This window comes from Musa acuminata, chromosome BXJ2-7 (genome assembly GCF_036884655.1).
Source record: "Musa acuminata AAA Group cultivar baxijiao chromosome BXJ2-7, Cavendish_Baxijiao_AAA, whole genome shotgun sequence".
Lineage (NCBI taxonomy): Eukaryota > Viridiplantae > Streptophyta > Magnoliopsida > Zingiberales > Musaceae > Musa > Musa acuminata.
Window position 1 is genome coordinate 11,897,831 of NC_088344.1, and position 24,204 is coordinate 11,922,034.

The window sequence follows — 24,204 nt, forward strand, 5'->3', positions numbered from 1 at the left end:
TGGATGAGCCTGACACTGTTGAAGTAGGGTGGGATGGCGTGGAACGGAAGGGTGGGTGGGTGGGTGATCGCGGTGCATGTCGAGAAATAATTGACATGAGTCGTAGTCGGTAACTTCACGAATTCGACAGTCTTAGAGATTAAAGTAAAATGAAAGACACACAGCAAATCCGTTGTAGTCTAGTTGGTTAGGATACTCGGCTCTCACCCGAGAGACCCGGGTTCGAGTCCCGGCAACGGAATTCTATTTTCTTTTAATTAGTAATGGGTCCCATGAACAAGCAAAACACCTGTTTCTGTGGGCCCCGGAGGCAGTCGTAACACTTGACTTGGCTTGGCTTACACGCTTCGAACTGCCTACGCAACAACGAAGAAGAGTGTGTTACACCAATTCTCATGTTTTCTAATTCCTAATTTAAAGTCTTATAAAAAGTGATTATCGAGTGATCAAGTCGTTTAGTGCGCAAGACGGAAACATGAAAGGAATACTTGAGGCGGTCGTCTGTCGTTTTTGTTTGCGTGTGTTATTTAGAGAGAAGCGTAGAGGGTGATGGTTGACCCAACTCGGTGGTCCGTAAGTCAAACCATGGGACTAATACAAAAGCTAGAAAATGATGTTATGTTTGATCTTTGAATGAAAAGCAAGTAGCTGTCGGCACAAAAGCCGTTGTTGACAGATGACATTTAAACTCACACCATCGATGGATTCATATTCTGAATACAACTTTCGAATGCTGTCTTGTCAAATGATATCTAGCAAATGGAACTATATGATCTAACAATCCTTTTGAGTACAATAACTGCTATCGTAAATTGATTGCCTGACGACAACAAGAATCAGCAACTAACCCTGTTACCAGTCTAAATGATCACCCAAACCCAAGAAGGATGATGCAAATATAAAGATATAACTATCCGATTGATTGCAGATGTATACATTGATACTTATATGCAAGATCTGACAAAAAGGTGCACCACCAAACTCAAGTTCTTCCAGGTTGCTCACAAAATTGAGCTTATTACATTCTGGCAGAGGGATGAGGTCACAGTGGTTCCAGATTTTATACATGACAAAACCTTATGGCTGGATATAATGGGTGTCATGAAAAGTTCCACCTAGAAACTAATTTATGGAAACAATCTGTACATATCTATTTTCCATCAGAACTATTTTAGAGGTACCTGGTTGATGTAAAAGGGTCCCTTAAAAAGTGATAGGAAGCATATCATCATACCATTATAAGAGTAGAAGTGAATACAAATCTCCTCTGGGGCACTGCATATTGCTTAGTGCACATAAGCTCCACCAAGATGCAAAAGATGAACAAACCCGATGGACAGAACAGGTCTTCAAGCTTCTTGAGTTCTTCAGCTGGCCTGGCAATGCTGCTTCTTTGGCACCTCTGTTCAATAATTATGTCTCTACCTCATTCGATCTGATTTTTTCCGATGCTCAGCAAAACTCCTGCACCGAGGGTTACAGCAACAAAACCCAAGGACACCTCAGTTGGTACATGATAACCTGGAGGATGCATATCAAAGCAGAAATCACTTGTACGATGGACGTAGGCAAGATGTATAATGCATGTCATCAACAGAGTGCTCTCTAAATATATCTGAAAGGAAAAACTATATAGATAAGATGCCAAATTGTTGAGGTCATCACTTACCAAATAAGTCAAATAGCATCTTCGTTCCTATGAAGCCCAAAACAAAACCAATAGCAGGCTGCAAAGTGGGTTTTGCTCAATTGAGTTCCAAATTGTTTGCTTGCGCAACAAGGAGTTGAAAAGAAAATGATAATTGAACATCAAGGATATGAAAAATCAGTCAAAAAAATGCATCACCAACCAATTGATACAATCTACATGCATGGACACAAACTTTAAATCTAGTGAGTGAAAAATATGCCTGTATTTACAAATCACCTACTGATCTGCAGCTACAAGTTGTATATTCTGTAATGTATGTATGTATGTATGTATGTATGTATGTATGTATGTATGTATGTATGTATGTATATATGAATTTTTCCAATAGTACCACAAGTGAATGAATTTTTCCAATAGTACCACAAGTGAATTGTATTGGTTTTACAATGTGCTATCATTTTGAAAACGTTTCTCCATGTTTTACAAATCACCTACTGATCAACTGCTGCAAGTAAAACTAACTGAGAAACTCAGGAAAATTAGCACCGAGACAAAAGCTGTATATTATCTAATGTGTGTGTGTGTACATACATGAATTTTTCCAAAAGCAGCAACAGTGAATTATATTTGTTTTACTAAGTGCTATCATTTTGAACACCTTTCTCCATGTATATTTTATAAGGTTGGTGTAACATATTCAGTGTCATCTAGTCAAGTGATAAGAAAAAACCACTAAAGGCCTCAACAAGCAGCTGGAAACAGATTAATCAATGTAAAAGAAAGCTATCCACATAAAAGGTAAAAACTCTGGTAATAGAGCACTGTAAGTTGATTGGAAAAGGATAAGGTGCTTGACAAGCAAGACACACAAAGTAACTCTTGCTAAATAAACCATCGAATTCGAAACACTATTCTTGCCACTTGTACTTGACATATTTCTGAAGCCAATCATACAACTCCATTAACCATGCTAATACAAGTTTCTTGGGAAAAAAAAAACTTCTTGGTAAATAAGCACAACTGACGAAGCAAACAAGGTTCAACTAAAACAACACAACAACTAGTAGTCCCAAGTATTTGGAATCAGCTGCATGGGTCTTTTGTTGCCATTGAGATCAAAAACAAAAAGCAATTAAAGAAAAATATCAAGCTGCACTAACTTTTGATACACAAAGCTACTCAAAAGAATATTGAAAATTATCAATGTAATATATCATATAGAATAAAAAAAAAAGAACTAAAATAAAAATTGTTGCATTATGGGAAAATGTTGCAACGTAAGTATTAAAAAGAGTTGATGCATACCTGTAAATACACTAACTCAGACATACTTTCAGAAATGAGCACATACAGTGACCTTAGGCCTACACAAGTTATTTTAGAACAATAATCAACCAGATCAGTAAATCTTAAAGCAAAATAAATATACACAACTTGGCTCCTAAATCTTTGTGCAGTTTATAAGAAATAAGTAAAGCAACTTGTGCCATAATGACATATACTGACAGATTATGTATCCGGATCCCTTTTTACCCATGCTACAATGACTTTGGAACTTCCACTATAGCAGGTAGATAAGTGTAGCAAGACAATCTACTGAATTCAGATACTTATCCACTTTTGTCATATATTCTTCAGCAAACCAAAAGTTCAATTTATCTCCCATTTTACATTGATAAGGATTTTAAAGGTGCAATAAAGTAGAGAAGGAATAAATTGGATGTCGTAGGATCATTAAAGTATACATGACTTAGAAGCCTAATTGAAGTTTAAAGGTATCAGTCCTTTTTATAGATTATCTAAATCCTGAACTATTTTTTACTTGTATTATAAATAGAAACAGTGTGTTCATTATCCACCTTTCATTTTAAAAAAGAATAAATATGAACAATCCCTTTTAGAGTACAACAAATACTCTTTGATCATTCAATATCATATTAATCGAAACTGGAAAAGGATAGATAATCATGGCCTTCGATGAGAGCTAACATAGCGGAAAGGTGCAGCCATTCCACAAAGATAAGTTTTATATGAAGTACAAGCATAAAAGGTGGCGTGTGAAAAAGGTAAGGGCAATCCTTGGCAGATTTTACATGAATGACATCATTTTTTATTGTACGAATATGATTTAATGTCAATCTATTATGTGGCCTATATTAAATAAACTTTAAGAAACTGGGATTTCATATTGGTTAAAATTACTCATGCTGATCCAAGCTTGCATGAAGCAGTAACGATTTGTAAAGTCATCAGTTGTAACAGAATGGGCAAGATGATTCTGATCTCTATGGCACTCCTACCTGGTGTTGATCCAATACTAATCCTACTATGGCGACAGATATGCATTTGAAACCCTTGCTTGAAGTGAATTAGAACGAGAAAATCCTGGAGCCATCCTCTTCATTCATTTGCAGAAACAGATAGTAAAGATAAGCATCCTTTATTGACATAGCAATTTCACCTTGATTCCATCAGAAAAGTCCTCTTAAAAATGTCCATCTTTAATCCAACAAGCCAAATAATTTTGATGCATCTTAGAATAAGATAATCAACACTAACTTTTCAACAATTTGAAGACAGTGTAGTGACTAGATAGGCTCAATAGGAGTAGCTTGCCAAGAAGGCACATTATATATAAACCAAAGATTCAAATACTAAGATAAAAGAAATATCAAAATACAGGTCATTCAACAGAAAGTGACAAGGTTACTGATAAGACCCTAAAAGTCTTATCGTAGGCTCTGATACCAAATGATAAGACCCTAAAGTCTTATCATAGGCTCTGATACCAAATGATAAGACCCAAGTCTTATCGTAGGCTCTGATACCAAATGATAAGACCCTAAAGTCTTATCGTAGGCTCTGATACCAAATGATAAGACCCTAAAGTCTTATCGTCGAAGAAACGGGAGAAATGGGGATGATAATGATCGCTTCGAGGGGATCGGCCTCCTTGATCGCTTCGAGGGGATCGACCCTCCTTGATCGCTTCGAGGGGATCGGCCCTCCTTGATCACTTCGAGGGGATCGACCTCCTAGGGTTTGTCCAAAGACATAATAGTATTTTTCATAGATTACTAAAAAGAAGCAGTTACATCCCTATTTATAGAGTTCCACCCAAAGTCTATCAGGACTTGAACTCCAATAATAAATAAATATTAAATAAACCTCTACTTGACTCTAACTGAACCAAACCGACTCAATAAACAACTGGACTAAACAGACTCAATAAACATTATTCAAAAGCTCAGAAAAAGGGTCCTAACAGTTCCTCCCTCTTCAAATCAGTCTTGTCCTCAAGGCTGAGCAACATCAATCTCGGGGAGCTTCTCTTTCAGCACTAGCCATAGACTATCTGCAACGCATCACAACCCGTTGATCAAGTAAGTATAATCTCCACTTTTTGACAGTGTAAGCAATAGGTCGATCTTTCAGTGTAGTAATCGTTGTAAGAAATTCCTGGCCTTTGCTATCATAAGTTAAGATCCGTCCATCAGCTTCGAATATATCATAGCCCTCAATGTGGTGGGCTAATTGGGCTGCAACTTTCCTGTCCATAAAATTATTAGTGCTATCTGTATCAATCAAAATAGTGACAGGTTGATGCTTCAAAGTTCCTCCGATTTTTATAGTTTGTAGGTTAGCATAGCCAGCCAATGCATGCACTGTATGTGTGATGGCTTCAATATCTTCATCAGTTTCCATACCTTCATAATCGGAGTCCAAATCTTCTGCTTTCGGTTCCTCTCTAATTGGCTCGATCATCAGATGTTGCCCTTGTTTACATTGGTGCTCCATACTCCATTTTTCATCATAGTACAAATCTCTTGCTGATCTTTCCTTGCTAATTTTTTTCTCATATAGATTTGCAAATGAGATTGCAGCTATCATAGTGCGAGGTTGACGAGCCTTAACTTCACACCGGATCTCTGGAATAAGCCCTTCAATAAATGTATCCAGAAGTTGTCGGTCTGACCAATCTCTAGCTTGATTTGATAATTTTTCAAACCTACTCTGATATTCTAACACTGTAGAAGTCTGACGAATTTTGGCAAGCTGGCAATCAACATTCTCATATTCGAATGGGCCAAAGCGAACAAGAAGTCCTCTTTTGAATTGCTCCCACGAAGGAACTCCGTGGAATGTTTCATACCAATCGTACCACTGGAGTGCATCTCCCTTGAGCTGGATTGAGGCCACTTCTACCTTGGATTCTTCTGGGGTTCTGTGAAAACGGAAAAAATTTTCTGCCTTAGAGATCCAATTGGTCGAATCTTCATCTTTCCATCTTGGAAATTCCATCTTCATGTATGAGTAATTTGTGTCACAATGTTGGGACCTTTTTCCTGTATTTTCAGATCTATGCAATGTAGAACTTGAGCCCCCATTTTGTTGAAATTTGCTGAGGCTCTCCATTAGGCTCTTTTTGAAATCATTAAGTGTTTCTTGCAGTCGATTCTCAATTCTGATTTCCAATGCTTCCATTTGTGCTTTCACTGAGTTATCAATGGCCATTGCGTAAGACTGCAAATCTGTAATCTCAACTCCTATTTTTGGTGTCGGGTCAAGGGCATCAATACTGTCGATGCGGAGTTGCCGAGGAGGTGGACGCCAAGGGCAGTGCTGCGATCGCTGCGTTGGAGGAAGAGTAGTTGCCCTGTTTCTATCGCTACGTGAGGTGAGAGTGCCGAGGTTGGAAGACGACTGCGTTGATGTGGTTGCAGTTGTTGCGACCCAAGGGTGATCGCCGAGCAACGGGGTTGAGGCAAGGCAGCGTACTTGCTGTGGTTGCTGCGTTCGCTGTTGGAGGGCGGCTGCTGCAGAACGAGGGGTTGGTCGTTGGCCGGGAGCGACGACGGTGGTTACAATCGGTGGCTGCAGCAGCCGAGGGTGCCACTATTTTTGTTGCTGCGTACTCTGTTTTTGTCGCACCACCGAAGGAGTTGGCCGGAAGGATCACGAGCAGTTGAGGAGAAGGCTGCGGTGACTGGCAGCAGCGGTGGTCGCTGGCCAGAGCGCAGCGTTGGCGGTGGAGAAGGAGGCAGCGAGGGTCGCTGCCAGGATCGACGGGGGCTGCAGCAACAGAGGAAGCTCTGTTTCTGCAACTATTGCAACGAGGGCTGCGGCAACCGGCGGCTGCGGCTGCGACCCAAGGGGGGCCACGGCGAGGGTTGCGGCTGGGAGGCGGGCGGCGGTGATAGAGCGATCGAGAAGCAGCGGCGGCGGTGGAGAAAAAGGCAGCGAGCGTCGTCGCTGGCCGGGAAGTTGCGATGCTGGAGATGGAAAACAGGGTGCTCTGTTTCTATCGCACCACAGCCGGAACCGCTGGTGATGCTGGCAACGGCGGTGCGGCGGTGATTGTGCGGCCGAGAAGCAGCGGCAGCGGTGGAGAAGGAGGAGTCGGCGGCTGTAGAGGCGACCGACGCCTGCGGCAGCAGAGGGACCGGCGGCTGCTCTGTTTCTATCGCACCACAGAAACAGCGACGCCGACAGATCGCACGGCCGAAGCTGCAACCAAGGGAAGCCAGCGATGGCGGTGCGGCTAGGGCAGCGTCGCCGACGGTATAAGCGAAAAGAAGCAGTTACATCCCTATTTATAGAGTTCCACCCAAAGTCCATCAGGACTTGAACTCCAATAATAAATAAATATTAAATAAACCTCTACTTGACTCTAACTGAACCAAACCGACTCAATAAACAACTAGACTAAACAGACTCAATAAACATTATTCAAAAGCTCAGAAAAAGGGTCCTAACAGTTACCACATATAGCAAAAAGGTTTGAAGAAAAGACGATGAAAGGATCCCTTGTAACACCAAAAACTGCAGGTATGGAGTCCACCTGTAAGTATGAACATTTTCTACTATAGTCAGATCAAGCTCAATAGCAATAAACAGTTAGTTCATAGCAAATTAACCTACAGCAAATGCAATATCACTGAGTTCGATGACTGCAACAGTGAGTAGTAATGGCGTAGCCTGCAGATATTTTGAATCATTAATGAAGCACAGAGGACAGAGAAAATGAGAATTTGCAATATTCAGCAAGAAGCACATAAATCACTGTAGACATTTTCGCGATGGGACAATACTTACTTTCCTTACACCATCTTTAATCGTAAAGAAACGATCACCATCATAATAATCTGTAAATGGAATGAAACAAAATGTTTAGTTAAGAGTCTAGAGTGAAGTGCTGGAAGAATAATTTTATATGAACAAGGAAAATACTACACAAGCATGTCAATTAACTTCTTTGGATGAAAAGATGAAACTATTTTATTGTAACCAATATATAGAAGAGATACATTTCAATTCTCAAATCTTAACTAGACAACCGATTTACAGTTAAAAATCCTTTTCTTTTCCCATATCAACAGAGAAGTGCAGACTCCCAATTTAAGTTTCCGGTACAAAAGATTCATGCACAAAGCATAAAACTAATCAGGTCCTGAAAATATCCTTTTAAGTAGAAATGCATATTGTGTTGGTCATATACTTGCACATGATAATTGATATAATTAATTAACCATCTAGAAACTTGTTTCAAGTGTCCTATATAACAAAACAGTACACAGTACATGCATCAGCCAATATTCTACCAATAGTACCACTATTATAGATTCATATATAAATCGCAATTTACCCAATTAAGAAAATCAAATTGAAAGATCTGGTTTAGTAGATAAAATACAAAGCAATTGAAGATTCTGGTGTGAGGTCACCTGTAACAGGTATAAACTTTTGGCATGTTTTTACAATGAAGTTATCAGCCAGATCAGTCTCCTCCGCTTCAGCAGAAAATAGCTGTTAGGTTAACAATAATTTTTTATATTAGTGTGCTTAAAGATATTTTGTACTATTCTACATAGTTCTCCATGAAGTAAGCAGCACCACATACAAAAACCATGAACAGAATACTATATGATAGCTGTTAGGTTAACAATAATTTTTTATGTTAGTGTGCTTGATATTTTGTACAATTCTACATAGTTCTCCATGAAGTAAGCATGAACAGAATACTATATATGTATGTATGTATCGGGTCTTATAGACTCAAATTAGTAGAATAAAACAGCATGATTTGTTTGTTAATCTTAAAAATTGTAACACAAGAACTTGAATAATCAGATCACATCAAATTGAGAAGACAAATAAATGGTGGGGATCAGAAATCGTACGTTTACAACACTTGTATCCTTAATAGATTAGGAACTACAAGATTTAAGGAACATCTGAGAAAACAAAAGAAAATCAGTGAAATATAACCACTCAGATATTCTGTGACCTATAGCACTCATTGTATAGAGGATAAGATTGTCTGCTCATTGAAACCATAATTTGAATTTCTTGTCCTCGAAAATAATTATATATGTTGCATCACTGTAACAAAGTCTATAATTTGACACGATCAGTCCGAGGACACGCTCACAAAAACATCTACAATACAGTTGCTAAATGAAAAAAAATGATAATAAAATATATTGCACATCATTAATTCGCATGCTCATATGTACTGTCAGTAACTCAATAAAAACAACAAATTAATTGTAAATTGTGAAGCTATAACAGATATATGTATGCCATAATTTAAAAAATAGGTAACAATTTCCAGAAGCTTCAAAGGTGAATTTCATCTCCTTGGCAAACCACAACCCAAAAAATTGAGGTCAAAACTCATCCCTGTTTTTCAAGATTGTGATATCTGGTGTTTGGTTAAACACTGCTTATATATATATATATACACACACACAACACACATACACATACATTATATATATATATATATATATATATATATATATATATATATATATATATATATATATATATATATATATATATATATATATATATATATATCCAATAACCTCTTTGCCAAAGGTCATATCAGGTCAACCCAGTGATTACAATAGGCGCTCGGGCGTTCGCCTAAGCGCTCGGGCGATGCGATGCGAGGCCTGAGCACCTCGCTTCATTTCCAGGTGGCGCGCTTCAAAGAGGCGCCGCCTGGGCGCTCGCCTGAGCCCAGGCGCCGGGCGCTTCGGGAGAGCGCCTGGGTTAAACCAGGCAACCAAACTAGATTTTTAGGTCTGGTTGGTCTCCGGTGCTTTAGTTGGTTCAATCGAACCAACTAAATCACCGATATCAAGCTCCCTCTCTCGATTTCCCCGACTTCCCCAACTCTACACTCGCGATTTTGTCGTTGAGATTTCTTCTCCGCTGCCACTATCGCTGCTCGCCGCTACTATCGCTACTCGCCGCTGCCACAGTCGCTGCTTGTCGACTGTTCACTACTACCGCAATCGCTACTCGCTGCTGCTGTCGCCGCTCGCAGCTCCCGCTCTCGTTGTCGCTCGCAGCTCCCGCTTCCATTGTCACTCGCCGCTCTCACTCTCGCTCCAGCTACGACTGTCGCCTGCTACCATTGCCATTGCCTCAGCAGCCTCGGTCTTCTCACTATACTATTAACAGTATATTAACAATATACTACTAACTGTATATTAATAATAATATTTTTATTTATTAGATTAATAATATATTATTTTGATTTTAATACTATTAATTTTTATTTATTTAAAATTATTGTTAAGTTTCAAAATAAATGGCAAGTGTACAAAGCAACTCAATAGATTTGATATAAAATTTTATTATTTTAATTTTTAAGACTTTTTATTAATATGATATTATGATTTTATACATAATTTTCTTAATTTAATAGCATATTTTTTTATTTAAATAATTATAATTATTAATTATATTATATATTTTTATATTTTAGCGTCTCGCTTCACTCGGGCGAGCGCCTAACGTCTCGGGCATTTTTAGACCTTGGCGCCTTACGCTTTTTAAATCACTGGGTCAACCCATTAATGGGAGAAATGGATACCCAATAGATTTCTAAAAAATCCATCAACAAACAATGATAACATAGTAGACACGAGCATCACTTCAAAAGAAAAATATTATTTAGCTTCCAATTGTTAAATTATGATGATTAACCATTTAAACTGTAAAATATTTCTATTTCATTATGTAGAAGAGGAAAGTATACCTTGTATGACGAATATAGAAGAATCAAGGCCAGTAGAAAGTTCACTGACTCAAATCTCTGAGACATAGGTTGACATCAAGATGAAATGAAAGTGAGATTTGACAGTAATACAAAGAGAAATTGATAGAATGAATGAAGATAATTTAACCTGAATTGTTGCTGTCCCAAGCAGGATCATTACTGCACGGAAGATGATTGCACCTGCAATACCATATGAGAGCACTCGATTCTAATTTTGTACATAATAAGATTCTATTAGCACCATAAGGTCAAACATAGACCATGCGAAAAAGGAAAAAAAAAAAAACCAGACTACCTGAAATTTTACTGGTACTCTGAAATATTTGAAAACCAAAACAAAGACAAAGAGATTGTCCACTGAAAGACTCTGTTCCAATATATAGCTGCAACATAGTATATTTAATCAAATACATGTTCCTAATCATTTCAACAAAACCGACTTTTGTCTCTGAAAATAACTGAAATCAACAAAAGACTTAGCTGGCAGAACATAATCACAGAACTGATTGACAACATAGAGAATTTGAATAAAAACCTACGAAAATGAATTCAACTCTCATTCATTCTTATCAATAAAAATGCATAACACTGAATGAGGCCTACAGATAATATTAAGCATACATTGCCAAAACTGCAAGTGCCTCGGTATGTCATACAGCATATGCCATGCTGATAGGGTGTTAAAAGTTCTAGCCTTCTAGGTAGAGATCAGGGTACAGTCAGCGATCATATATGAACTGTGGGCATGTGGATGGTGTGTGACCAGCATTGGCATAGTGGGTTGCCCTTGCCATGTGCAATGAATGTATACATAGACATGCAGGTTTCTGACAGAAAGGAAAACTGCTAACAACAAGTCAAACAACCAGAAGAACAGAATTAGATTATTCTAGTAAAGGGGCAAAAAAGATAATCCAACAGCTTAATACTGGGTCTTTGATGTATCCCGACCTCTTTCTCATTCTACTTCACAGATTTGCACTGTTCTAAATGCAAACTTTTCATTGCAACTATATTATTTCAAAAAACTATAATATCAGAGAATGCAGGTATCAAAATAAAACCATAGCTGACAACTTGAACAAAATAAAATAATTTAACATAGAAATACAATACTAGAAGTGATGAATCGTGAGTATCATGAGATATTTCTTACAGCTATTTCTTGCCCTTTCTTTTTTCTTAAATGAAGGTGGAGTGATATCAATACTGGTAGAGGTTGTCTGCTGTTCTTAAATGCTCCATGGAGTTATTTTTCTGTGTTCTTCTGAATTTCTGATAGAGGTTTGTAGCCCTAGTTTTTCAATGGCACAATACTTTTCCCTCCATTTCTTTTTCATTTTCTTCTTGAATTCTGCTTATTATTATTTTTACATTATAGAGACAATTCCACTTTTCTTATAAAGGACAATGACATATCATCAGGTTTGTTTATAAGAAAAGTTTGTTTACATTCAATCGAATACAAGTTTCTTGATTCTTTGAAATAGTAACAAACTAACAACTACTACCTCTCAGAAAACTGCTCTTCGATTGAATGTGTGCATCAGGTTTGTTTAACACTCATCATCCACAATAATGTGTGAGGGAAGTGTTCTGATAAGCGCCAGTTGACTCCAAAAAAGAAGAAATAGATAGTACATACACACCACATTATATACATATATATATATATATATATATATATATATATATATATATATATATATATATATATATTACATTAAGACCATACACATTAGACACAGAAGACTCAAAATCCTATCATTCTGACTATTCATATAATTCTTGTCCACCAGATTGTCTCCTCAGATAAATCAAACAAAGTTTACATATCTCAAAAAGTAAACACTTTTTTTTCTTTTGGTAAGTTCAAAAAGTAAACACTTCCTAATCAAGTAGCAAAGACACATACCAGCCTCTTGATGAAGCAAATGGTTTTAAGCACAATTATACCTATATTTATGGTACTAACAATCTGAAACATTGGTTCAGTAACATACATGTTGCATACCCTGCAAAAAATTCAGATGCCTTTTCAACACCATCCTTCAAACCCAAGCAAACTCCAAAAGTCACAGCAGCAAAGACCTGAAAAAATAAGGAAGAAATTATGATCAGAAATAGCACTCAATCCTCATTTCAAGAAACAAGGAAACTGCAAAACCACCAGAAGCATGCTTTAGCTTGTAATATAGAGGCACGCACCCAGAGAGCAACAGTTTTCAAAGAAGAAGTTTTATCTGTCAATACACCTTGGCTGCCACTTGCAACAGGATCTGAAGCAGCCACTATATCGATGTCTACCTCATCATGCAACAACGAATTGGTTTTCTCCACTTCATCTGCAGATTCATTTCAACATATATTAGTTTCAAAGAGGTAGGTATCAGAATTCTTGTATGTTTTTGAATGGCTATGAAATATATGAGTCAATATAAGCATGGAGAAATACTGAGAAAGCATAATTAACAATATTTGACCCAATTCTTTTAGTAGCTATATTCAAGTCCAATTTCATACTACAGAGAACGAATCAGTGACCCTAAAACAATAAAAAAGGTTAAATATGATAGACTCATTAGACACGAAGATTTACATTAGCGGGGTTTAGACCATCCAATAAAAAAATATATATAAACAAAAAAATTACAAAATCAAGCTTAAGCTCATCTTTCTTATAAAATTACTGCATGATGATCTTCTGAAGAGAATAGTAAGATTTTCAGCATGTGAAATTCAAAAAAAGGTAGTTCACCAAAAAGATGAGTAATCTAGCCAACAGGTTGACGGCTTGACACTGCCTTCTCTGAGAGCCATTGACATAGAATAAAGGTAACGTGATAATGTTGCATATGCACCACTGTCACGGACTTAACTGGTTTTGCCTAAGTTATGCGGCACCCTTGCGTGTCCGTCTGCAAAGGTCAGCCTCCCCGAAGCCTCTCATGTCCCTTAGGACCCACAAAAGAGAGAACGGGTTAGAGAAAACGTCTCATTCGGGATCCACAAGCAAACATTTCCGAAAACACTTCATAGAAAATGCAAATTACAAACAGACTGTACAAGCTCTGAACAGTTGCACAACAAAGGGTAAATGATCCACTACAGACTGAAAATCTCTCACAAGTGTCCACATGACACAACCTTTATTTACAAGCCTAAAATGACCACCAAACCCAACTAAAATGGGACTATTAAGCCTTCGGCTATCCCTCTACATGCTAGGCAAAGTATGAACATACCAAAAGACACGGACATACATAAGCATTACATCAAACATCCTGTTTAGAAGTTTGTCCGTGACATTCTTCCCCACTTATTCCTTCGACGTCCTCGTCGAAGCCTTTGTCGACACTGCAACTCCTCGCCTTTGTTGAGTCTTCAATCTTCTGCTCCAGCTGCAATGCGCCTCCTGGCTCCCAACTGCTCTCCGCTGCTGTTTTTGAGTAGTCGAACCTTTGATCCGCCATGCTGCTTCAACTCACCAATGACTGGTGTGGGGTTGGCTGAGTTGTGTTGATCCATGTTGATTCCTGCGGATCCTCTAGATGAAGGAAAAGACCATCCTTACTATGCGCCAGTCTCTCAAATGCCTCATGCTGCTTGAACTGGGTGGATGCTTGTTGGAGCTTTAACGAGCATCGCCTCGCAAACTTTCAAAGTTTTTGGTCCTTTCTCTACAAAATTTGCTCATCGACTCTTCTTTCATTTAGTTGTCACTTCTAAGTAGATTCGCATCACTTCCGCTTTCGATTGACATTCTGTTGGAAAATGAGACGGATACTCTACTCTCAGTAGCACTGATCACCAATGGTGAGGATTTGACAACTATTATCTTCTAATATCTTCGAAGGGTCTTTGAACCTGTGCAAAGCTCCTCTACTGGATAGATAAAAGAATTATGGTACTCGATTTCGCCCATTCTCTTAAGGGTTGAGAAGACAAAGGTTACTTGACTTCGCCCGCCTCCTCGAGGTTGTACTCCATGTATCGAGCTGGTTACTAGCCTTCGCCTGCTCTTTGCTCACACTTCTGAAGCACTTGAAGTGTTTGTACTCCTTGCGTTGAGTTAGTTACTGTGATTCACCTTCTCAATGTCATCGAACTTCTGGAATGCAGGAAGTTTTCACCCCAACTTGGAGTAATTCTCTAATAGATTTGGTCGCCTCTGGGATTGTACCGTCTTCTCCATCAACCCTGCTGCCTACTCCACTGAGTAGCAAAGGTACAGCACCGCGTACTGCCTGCTTCGTTCCTTGGTCGTGCACTCTTGCATGACCCGAAGTCCTTCACTTTCGGCTATCTTGATGAGAAGCTCGTTAACACCGATCTTACGAAGTTCCTTGGCCTCTGCCCTTCAGCCTTGTCTCGGTACTTGGAGTTTGCCTCTGCATGCTCCACCTCCTTGGTCACTTTCACGCCCAAGCGCTCTTCTTCCATGAGAGCAAGGGATCAATGACTTTCATGGAAGTCACGCCTCTGCGGTACCATGGCGCTGCCATGCCCATGGCCCTACTATCCGTCGCCTCGCATCTGCATCCCTTTTCTTCACGATTAGTAGATATGTCTCTGTGACACTCCTCCGAGTCCACCTCCATTTTAACTAATGCTTGATTTTGAGTAGCTAAGTCCCTCTGGACTCGTCGTCGCTTCCTCGCCCCTTTCGACCCCCTGCTTCAACACCTCTGTGTTCTCCAAGCAGCTCCCTTTGGTCGATGGAAAGACAGACTGCGACTCCCATGCATGGCCTCTGCCATCACGTTGTAGGATTTGCATCGATTCTGTTCTCCTTAGCTTCCTTGGTAGCAACGTTCGCTTACTCAACCTTGTCCTCTGACTTGCCGGGCTCCCTTAAGCGAATATGGGCTTTGGTGTAGTCCAACTCTCCAACTGCTTTGATCATACCTCTGCATGATCAAGTCCCTCCCCTGGGACTCACTGGTACTTACATTCGAACTTTTCCCTTGGTGGAACACAACCCCCATATGCTGATGACCAAGGCTTTCATCCGATGCAAAATTCGATGTACGCACGGAAGACCCGCCTCTGTAGTACCATGGCCTTCACTCCTTGAATCCATAACCCTTCTTGTCGTCGTGTTGTTAACCGAAGTGGAGCTTCCAGTAGCTCTTGATCATACCTCCGTGTGATCTAGTCCCTCACGGGACTCATTCATGTGTATCGCATTGCCACGAACTGTTCCACCACGATCCGCTGCACCATGTCGCCTCCTGGTGACATCTCCATTGCATTCTGATCCTTGTGGGCTGAACTCAAATTGTGATCCCTCCATATGTGGCCTTTGCCAATACATCGCAGGATCTCTTCCACCTTCGATTTTGTTCGCTCTTTTGGCAATCGACCTTCATCCACCCACTCTTGGGTCACACCTAGATGAAGCACCGCTCTAGGACAATCCGTCCCATAGTAGCTCTCGAAGTCCCCCAACTTCGCTGCAATTAGTGCACCATTGTCTGGATCCTGGGCCTTTACCCCTACCAGCACAATCTTTGCTGCGCACCGCTTCCTTCATAGCAACTTGAATGGAAACATTATGACATATTCTTCAAGAGTGCCCGCCTCTGTGTCCTCTTGCCCCGTACTAAGGCCTTCTGAACCCAACTTCGCCTCCGCAAATTGAGTCGCCTTAGTTCCTCCATCAAATGCTCCTCCGAGATAAAGTGCATGTGCCTAGAAGCTCCCTTCGTCTTTGGCACCATGCAAGATGAGTCCACTCTGTCAGAATGAATGACCCATGGAACAACATGATCCTGCACTTGCCTCTGCAAGAGTTCATGTCCTTGACCTCTGTCTAAGGAAAGCACTATGCCTCCGCTCCATATTCCATCTTCTATGCTGGCTCCCTTCATGCGGCTTGGGTACTCCGCCAAGTTACACCCAAGTTGTTCTGCTCCTCGATTTTGCATTGAGTTGATGGTGGCCCTCGCGTCCACCATTCCACGGGTCAGCCCTCCCTTGAGTCTGATCTCTATATCAACTCCAAGTGTGCCTTCATTTGTGTTGCTTTGGATTGCTCCCCCCACTTGATCTCACAATGCATCCACCGATGCATTCTCTCAAGCGAGATCATGCGACGACTCCTCGCCACTTGCTCAGTCCATTGAGCTTTGTGGAGTTGTTGTTTGTTGAGGTACTCCTCCTCAACTTGTGAGGTCCGTCCTACACGATTCTCCCTCTGGAGAACCGGAACTTATCCCTCCTAGATAACTGTCCCGTTGGAGCAACATCTCTTTTCGTTTCGGAGACCACCATCCCCTTGGACTACTCCGATCTGCTGAACAAACTGTACATTGGTCTACCTCTTGCAAACGCACTTGCTAGATTGCGACTCCACGTCAATACAACCCCGTTGCACCACTCAAGGCCTAGCAACATGCTAAACTCGTTACACACTTCAGCCTCCTACGGATGTATCCTTCACATGCCAAAGAGAAAGTTTCAATGCTCCATGGCGTCGAGTTTTGGTCGCCTTGGGATGGCCGCGAACATTCCATCGTCCGCATATAAGCCCATGTATGAGTACCGAATTCTTTGAGTTAGCAATTCCCCTCACCTCTGTGAGCTTTGCACAACTCTTACGGTCGCTGAGCAACTCATTCCACCTTGCATGGTCTCATCCTTTACCAAACGCCTCGCTTGCCTTGAGCACCATCAAGTATAGTTGTCAACGTTGAGTTGTAGCTCAAACTCAACCATCCCAACCTTTGTGCGCTCCGCATTCTTCCAAGCTTACCTGTTCTCGTGGTGCCTCTTGCGCGAAGGGTTGGTCATTCCTCTTAATGCCAATCTCAGATGCCCGCTCCTCCGAGCGACTCCAATTCCCTACATCTCCATGCCCGTTTTCCCCAAACGGTCGCACGTGTGCTGACTGCCCTCAACGCAGCCCCGTTAGGTCCCCCACATTTGCATGCTAAGTGTTTCTATGAGTGCTTGTCCCGCTCTGATACCATCTGTCACGGACTTAGCTGGTTTTGCCTAAGTCGTGCAGCACCCTTGCGTGTTCGTCCGCAAATGTCAGCCTCCTCGAAGCCTCCCATGTCCCTTAGGACCCACAAAAGAGAGAACGGATTAGAGAAAACGCCTCATTCGGGATCCACAAGCAAATATTTCCGAAAACACTTCATAAACAATGCAAATTACAAACAGATTGTACAAGCTCTGAACAATTGCACAACAAAAGATAAAATGGTCCACTACAGACCGAAAATCTCTCACAAGTGTCCACATGACATAACCTTTATTTACAAGCCTAAAACGGCCACCAAACCCAACTAAAATGGGACTATTAAGCCTTCGGCTGTCCTTCTACATGCTAGGCAAAATATGAACATACCAAAAGACACGGACATACATAAGCATTACATCAAACATCCTGTTTAGAAGTTTGTCCGTGACATTCACCATGATATTCAGAAATGGTCTCCTAGAAGGTAGAATACCAATATATCAGTTGTTATTTTCATTTAGATACTTGTCTAGCATAAGATTCTATGATAAACATGTGCAAAATGAATCTTTTACTAATCAAAGTATTATTTGCTCAAAGAAATGAAAGTTTTTAGAATATTATCCATCAGTAGAACTCATAAATTTGGGTTACTGGGTCTAGTGTGTAAAGGATCCATTGTCTTGCATTGCAGTTTAGAACATATAAGCGAGAGAATTAGTCAAGACCTTTCCATAGTTCTTGATTACCTGTCTCCCAAGTTCCATTTAGTAATCGAAAATGTTTTCAGGGAAATCTCATGTAATGCAAAGTTAAACCAAGTTCCGTTTTATGGTTGAATATTGTAAAAATTATATGTCTCATGAAGTACCGCCCATAATTTACCTTTCGCAATAAACTTAATAGGTTTGTGCATATGGTCATCCTCAGAATGTAAAAGCCTACTCTGACACAATGTGCCTCGGTGCACTCTAGGCATTGCTGAAGTTCAAAAAGTTATTCACGATCAACATCATGGTTTATCCAGATCATAACCACACAAGTAAATTCAGAGACAAGTGAGTTAAAGGAGACAGTTCATTGTACTTAGTTATAATCCAAGTAAGCATCAAAAACAACTTTTCCTCAAAAAGATTAAAGAACATCTCATCAACTGATCTCAGATGAGATGGCGAGAATGAGATCTTGCCAAAAGACAATCCAATCCATCACACACCACTCCTCTTTGCTATTCTCTCCCATTGAACGTCAATATCTACTCATTCCACCTCAACCTTGGGCTTATTATGCACATCAGAAATTGTATCACATTGTTCCAGGTAACTAAATCATTGGCAAAAAGGTTAGTATGAATATATAGGACACCTCACTTATAAAACATCATATTAGAAATAAACAGAATAAACTAGAAATTAAAAGAACAAACATTGTCCCATAAAAATAAAAAAACTCTTATCTTATCACATGATAGTTGCAAAAGAACCAAATAGATAAAATTAGTAAATGGGGCGTATTAATAGGAGAGGTCCGATGAGGTCACCCGCAACCGAGACGTCTTCTTGCTCCGTCCCCTTGACCCACCGCACGCCAATCGGACGCCTGCAGCGACGACTGCCTCCAACTGAAATCGGATACCAAAGGAGCATGAATCCGGCAAACGCAGAGTTCATACCGAGCCGACGCAAAGGATACTTCATCCCGGGGGGAGAAGACTACCTGGGTAGCGGGAGGAGCTGGCGGCAGCGCCGGCAGCGGGGAGGAGGGAGGAAGCGGAGGGCACCGAAGCCCGCCGTAGATCGAACCGAAGCGGGATCCGAACGCACGAGGGTTGGGTCGCCGAAACAAACGCCATGGGCGGCGAGGACAAAACGATATGTTATCCTCCGCCCACACCGTATGTGGGGAGCACCGGTTACCATTTTATATATCTCACTACATCGGTAACCTCACTCTCTTTATCCGTCGAGACGAGTCATGTTATGGTGACCTCCTCAACCTTTTAGGCCAACTTACACGTGTATCTATCGACGTGTCAGAAATCAAACGGCAGTGCAACAATTCCATAACGTGATGTGATTTCGAGGGACTTAAAAAAATTAAATTCAAATATATATATATATATATATATATATATATATATATATATATATACACACACACACACTTATACGTCGAATATTGGATTTAATCGATTTTTTTATGAAGATGATTAAATATCTGAATTTATCTTAAACAAAGTTAATATGTATACTTTGCTATTTGCAATGATTGTAAATTCCTTTCAAATATGAAATAATTTGATTCCTTGTCAACCTAATATTGAATTGGGATCACAGTGGACCGGAACAGAACCGAACCGAGCTGAACCAAACCAATACCCGGCCGGTGGACCGGAATACGGTGAGGCTTCTTAGACCACGTCGCGTCACCACCAAGGCTAAGCCCTCGTCGTCCTCTGTGGCCCTTCGATCCCCAAATTCCCCATGGCGTCCCAAAACCCCAATGCCGTCGCGGAGGCCGGCGAGAAAGCACCAGTTACGCCTCTCCCGTCGTCGGCCGATCCTCCTCCGTCTCCTGCGGCGATGGCCGCCAACATGCCCGCTCTTCCAGCGGCATGCCTCGAAAACCCTACTCCTGCGCCGGACGCGAGCTTCGCACCGCAGCAGCCCGAGATCCATGGGGCCGGTGCCGTTGCAGGATCCAGCTTGGGCTTGGCGAGTGCTTTAGAGGTCGGCCCCGTCACCGATCTGCAGAAGAAGCTCCGGCGAGCCGAGCGATTTGGGATGCCGGTGATGCTCTCCGAAGAGGAGAAGCGGAATTCTCGAGCAGAGAGGTAAAAGGTTTGAGCTTTGAACATTTTTTTCTTTTTCTATTTTACTTTACTTTAGGTATGTAAGCATGAGACAAAAGGGAAATGGTGAATGGGAGATTTAAGTTTCATACTAGCACATGGTAGCTTGAGAAGGCACGATCACATTGGCAAGATAATTTCCCTTGATAGTAGAAAGAATTTCTTGAATGATTTTCTATTAGAAAAATTGTCAGTCTTAAATCTTTTAAGAAGAAAAAGAATATATGTTTGTATATTGGCTTATTTTAATATTCTGAGAGGGCAGACCATGATATAAGGTTGCTCCTTTAACACCTTTCTGAGTCTCAGAAACAACCTCTATAAGAACATAAAGGTAAGAATATGTTCATGGACTCTCCTCACATCCTCTTTTATATTCTAAGAGATAAATCAACTTTTGTCAAAGTTTGATTGCGTAATAATGTCTGGTAAGATGGTGGTATCTTCAAAAATTAGTGTTAGTATGATTATTTCTCATGTCTTGTTTGAAGTATCATTTTCTTTTTTCTTCTCTTACAAACTACATCTCATGTTAACATCATTTTTTTTTTCTGCTCTTGAATGCTAAATATGAGTAATTCCTTGGTCTTGTTATGTCCATGACCTTTATTTTTAGGTATTCCACATTATGATCTAAGGGTTGAGTATGGACTAGTGTATTGTCTTTTAACTTACCAATTTATTATTTGAAATTGTTCTTTTTGTTTTTTGTGTTGGGTGGTTTAACAATTTGGCCAAGCTTAAGTTTTAACCAGTTTCTTCTCATTTATATTGTACTATCATTATTTATTGTTAGTCTGATCAATCACTTCAAGCTTTGCATTTATGAATTGTATGTGATTGTTGTTCAAGGCCATGGGAAGTGAACATTGCATTGATGATATATTATTGCTATTATCACATAGATGACATTTTCATTGTTGATTGAGGTGCAATCTGAATTGGTAACAAATGCATTCCAATTTTGGGCTTTTCATTTATTGTTAAAACACACCTGTATAAGATGTGGGCTTTGACTTGAGATGTTAAATGCGTGACTATCCATTTTTAAAGATCACCTTCTTAGGCTTGTCCCATGTGATTTTCGGACTTTAATTGCGGTGTCTCTCTTATGCTCAGGATGGTGCTTGATCGGTTACAAAGAGTATGTCACTGGCATTTGTTGTAATGATCTGGTGCTTAACTTTTATGTCTTCAAATGTTGATATTTGGTGGTTTACTGAATTCTATATGTTACCAAATTTTCTGGTCATTATTCCTTCAGGCCTTATTGTAAAGAAATGGTCTGCCTTTTCCAATTAGTACATGCTGTCCCGTAGATTTTTCTTCCACTATTTTTATAGTTTATTTAGTTAGTTATCTCTTTTTCCTTTACTGCATGAATTATAATTTTTTATGTCTTTACATATTACTGCAAATCTTGGCAGGTTTGGAACTGGGTCACCCTTAAGTGGAAGGAAAGATATAGGACAACCAGAGGAACAAAAAAGGAAGGCCCGAGCAGAGAGGTGCTTATATTTGGTTTCGACAATTTCATCCTTTTTCCCCCTAAGATCATATATTTTGTGAAGAAGCGTCTGAGACCACTTGCTTTCCTTGTTTTAGGTTTGGGCTTAAGATAGATATAGTAGTTGATGAGGAGGCAAAGAAGAAAGCTCGCTTGGAAAGATTTGCACCAAAGTCCATGATGGACACTTCAGAAGTGGAGAAAAGAAAGGCAAGAGCAATCAGGTGATTAATCTTTTTCTTCTTTTGGATGCTGTTGTCTCTGTTTTTGGTGCTATTAGATATAAGAAAAGAGAGTGTTTTTCTTAATTACTTTTTAAAGCAAGTTATTACATCTTAACTTAAGTTTAAATGTCTGAAAAAAAGGGCTCAAATTCTTAAAGGTCTTGAGCCTGATCTTACGAGTCACTGGTTTTCATCACAGAAACTTCTGGAAGTAGAAAGTTACGATGTCCAAATTTTCAGAAACCATTTGATCTTCATAAAAGAGGATTAGAGACAATGTAACTAAATATGTTTCATATCTTGGTTTCATGTATGTATGCATAAGCTTCCCATCCTAACTTGTCTGCTTCTGGAGGAGGCTATATTTACATTTATCAAAGGTCGACTTAACCTCAATAGCATAATAAATCAGGAACTTGTTTCTCTTCTCGCACCAGTAGTAGCTGAGCTGATTGTACTTCTCTATATTTTCATTTCAGGTTTTCACAAGGCTCACCTCAAGTTGGCGGCCAATCCAACTATGATCTGGTAGGTTTTTTGTAGCTCAGTATCATTCTGGATGCCAGAGAATCATGGTCAATTTTCTTAAGTTTTTACTTCTTTTTTTTATTTACTGAAACCAGAAGGCAACAACAGTAGCTCACGCTTGACGGAGCTCTCATGATATAGAGGTTTTCATGTAAGTTACCGTTGCAATCCCTTCTCCAATTAGCATCCTCCATATGTATATTATGCATGGTTGAGATTGCATCCGATGACCCTCCCTAGACTTACATTGGTAGGAGCCCCGTGGGTGCCCCCTATTCTTTAGCATCATAAGTTATTTAGTCACTTCTTGGTTAATCTTGTTTGACAGGCCCCCATATCTATTTTATATTCTTGTATCTGCCAGAGCTTTGGTGGTTGGTAATCGGGAATGCAGCATATTGAAAGAGTGGCACAAACTATGTTGAAGAAGATTTTGATATCACCAATGGGCCTCTTTTTTAATGTATTTAAGTATGATTCTAACTAACGTGATTAGGAACTCAAATATTGGCAGATTTGCAAAGCTTGTTCTTAACCTGACTGTAGTTGCAAAGAAGGTTGTTTGAACATGGATTCTGCTCGTCAGAGTAATTGGCTTGCCGGTTAATCATGGATACTTAGAAACACAGCCTTGGGTTGAACAACTTGTATGGTGAATACAGTAATATTAAGAAGTATTAGTGTTTCTGGTCTGTCATTTGGAATCAAATATTGAGACAAAAATCAAAAGTCGATGAACAAGGATTTTTGAAGCTGAATATAACCACCCTACAAAATTAAATAGCAACATAATAATAATAAGATTCATTCGTCATTACATCCTGCAGCTGAATCAATTGGGTTACATGTTTGCCATTAGCCTAGAATGATTTTGTTGTTGTCCATGATATTTTGACTTATGCAGTTTAGTATCACTGATAAAAGAAAAAATTAAACTGTATCTACATCAGTATCGAGCTATATGTATGTTTTAACGCTGCTGATCCATCGATATCATATGGATTGATCCAAATAGTATTTAAAACCTATCTCTTAGGAACATTTATTTTCTTTAAAATTATAGATGATCAAGCTATATAAGTCTTCTTCGGCAAATGCTTGATGTGTCTGATGAACCAAAAGCCGGTAAGAGAATCTTTTTGCATCGGTGTTAAAATCTGTAGGCATGTTTCTTGGAGGAACTTGTTCCTCAAGAGTTGACACTGAGAGACCATGGTAGAACTATTTACCTAACAGAGTGGGGTCCAGAAATTACAAAGATGACAAATGTATCATCATGAAAGGGTGAATTCCAATGGTGTCTCATTATGTCAAGTGTGCCAATTTTGGACCACAGAAGGGGATAAATAACTTGCAGTAATTTTTTGAACAGTTTAGGAAACTTTCAAGTATGATGA

At 39.8% G+C, this 24,204-nt stretch overlaps 2 protein-coding genes and 1 non-coding gene across 8 annotated transcripts; 2 read left to right on the top strand and 1 right to left on the bottom strand.

Moving 5' to 3' along the window:
* The first annotated feature begins 168 nt into the window (after positions 1–168).
* On the top strand, positions 169–241 carry TRNAE-CUC (transfer RNA glutamic acid (anticodon CUC)). Its single transcript has one exon. It is a non-coding gene; the product is annotated as a tRNA-Glu (tRNA).
* Positions 242–958: 717 nt separating this feature from the next.
* On the bottom strand, positions 959–19,613 carry LOC135585971 (thylakoid membrane protein TERC, chloroplastic-like). 3 transcript variants are annotated; one of them, XM_065117290.1, is made up of 14 exons: positions 19,414–19,613; positions 19,238–19,318; positions 12,936–13,072; positions 12,742–12,818; positions 11,023–11,110; positions 10,855–10,935; positions 10,707–10,763; positions 8,377–8,458; positions 7,748–7,797; positions 7,574–7,630; positions 7,415–7,493; positions 2,957–3,015; positions 1,670–1,727; positions 959–1,521 (listed from the first exon to the last, which is right to left on the bottom strand). In XM_065117290.1, the coding sequence occupies exons 1-14, from the start codon at positions 19,547–19,549 to the stop codon at positions 1,427–1,429; spliced, it is 1,137 nt and encodes a 378-aa protein (XP_064973362.1). In that variant the 5' UTR covers positions 19,550–19,613; the 3' UTR covers positions 959–1,426. The 3 variants fall into 3 exon arrangements, 2 of the variants coding, with proteins under 2 accessions (XP_064973362.1, XP_064973363.1); XM_065117291.1 differs by lacking the exon at positions 11,023–11,110 and having other exon boundaries at positions 10,855–10,907; positions 12,731–12,818; positions 19,414–19,612; XR_010488661.1 differs by lacking the exons at positions 7,415–7,493; positions 7,574–7,630; positions 7,748–7,797; ... (6 more) ...; positions 19,238–19,318; positions 19,414–19,613 and having other exon boundaries at positions 1,490–1,521; positions 2,957–7,408.
* Positions 19,614–20,134: 521 nt separating this feature from the next.
* On the top strand, positions 20,135–23,499 carry LOC135583858 (protein MODIFIER OF SNC1 11-like). Of its 4 annotated transcripts, none has more exons than XM_065117293.1 (6): positions 20,135–20,530; positions 21,976–22,056; positions 22,154–22,279; positions 22,759–22,807; positions 22,903–22,958; positions 23,136–23,499. In XM_065117293.1, the coding sequence occupies exons 1-5, from the start codon at positions 20,181–20,183 to the stop codon at positions 22,927–22,929; spliced, it is 633 nt and encodes a 210-aa protein (XP_064973365.1). In that variant the 5' UTR covers positions 20,135–20,180; the 3' UTR covers positions 22,930–22,958; positions 23,136–23,499. The 4 variants fall into 4 exon arrangements, with proteins under 4 accessions (XP_064973365.1, XP_064973366.1, XP_064973367.1 ...); XM_065117294.1 differs by having other exon boundaries at positions 23,172–23,499; XM_065117295.1 differs by having other exon boundaries at positions 22,906–22,958.
* The last annotated feature ends 705 nt before the right edge of the window (positions 23,500–24,204 follow it).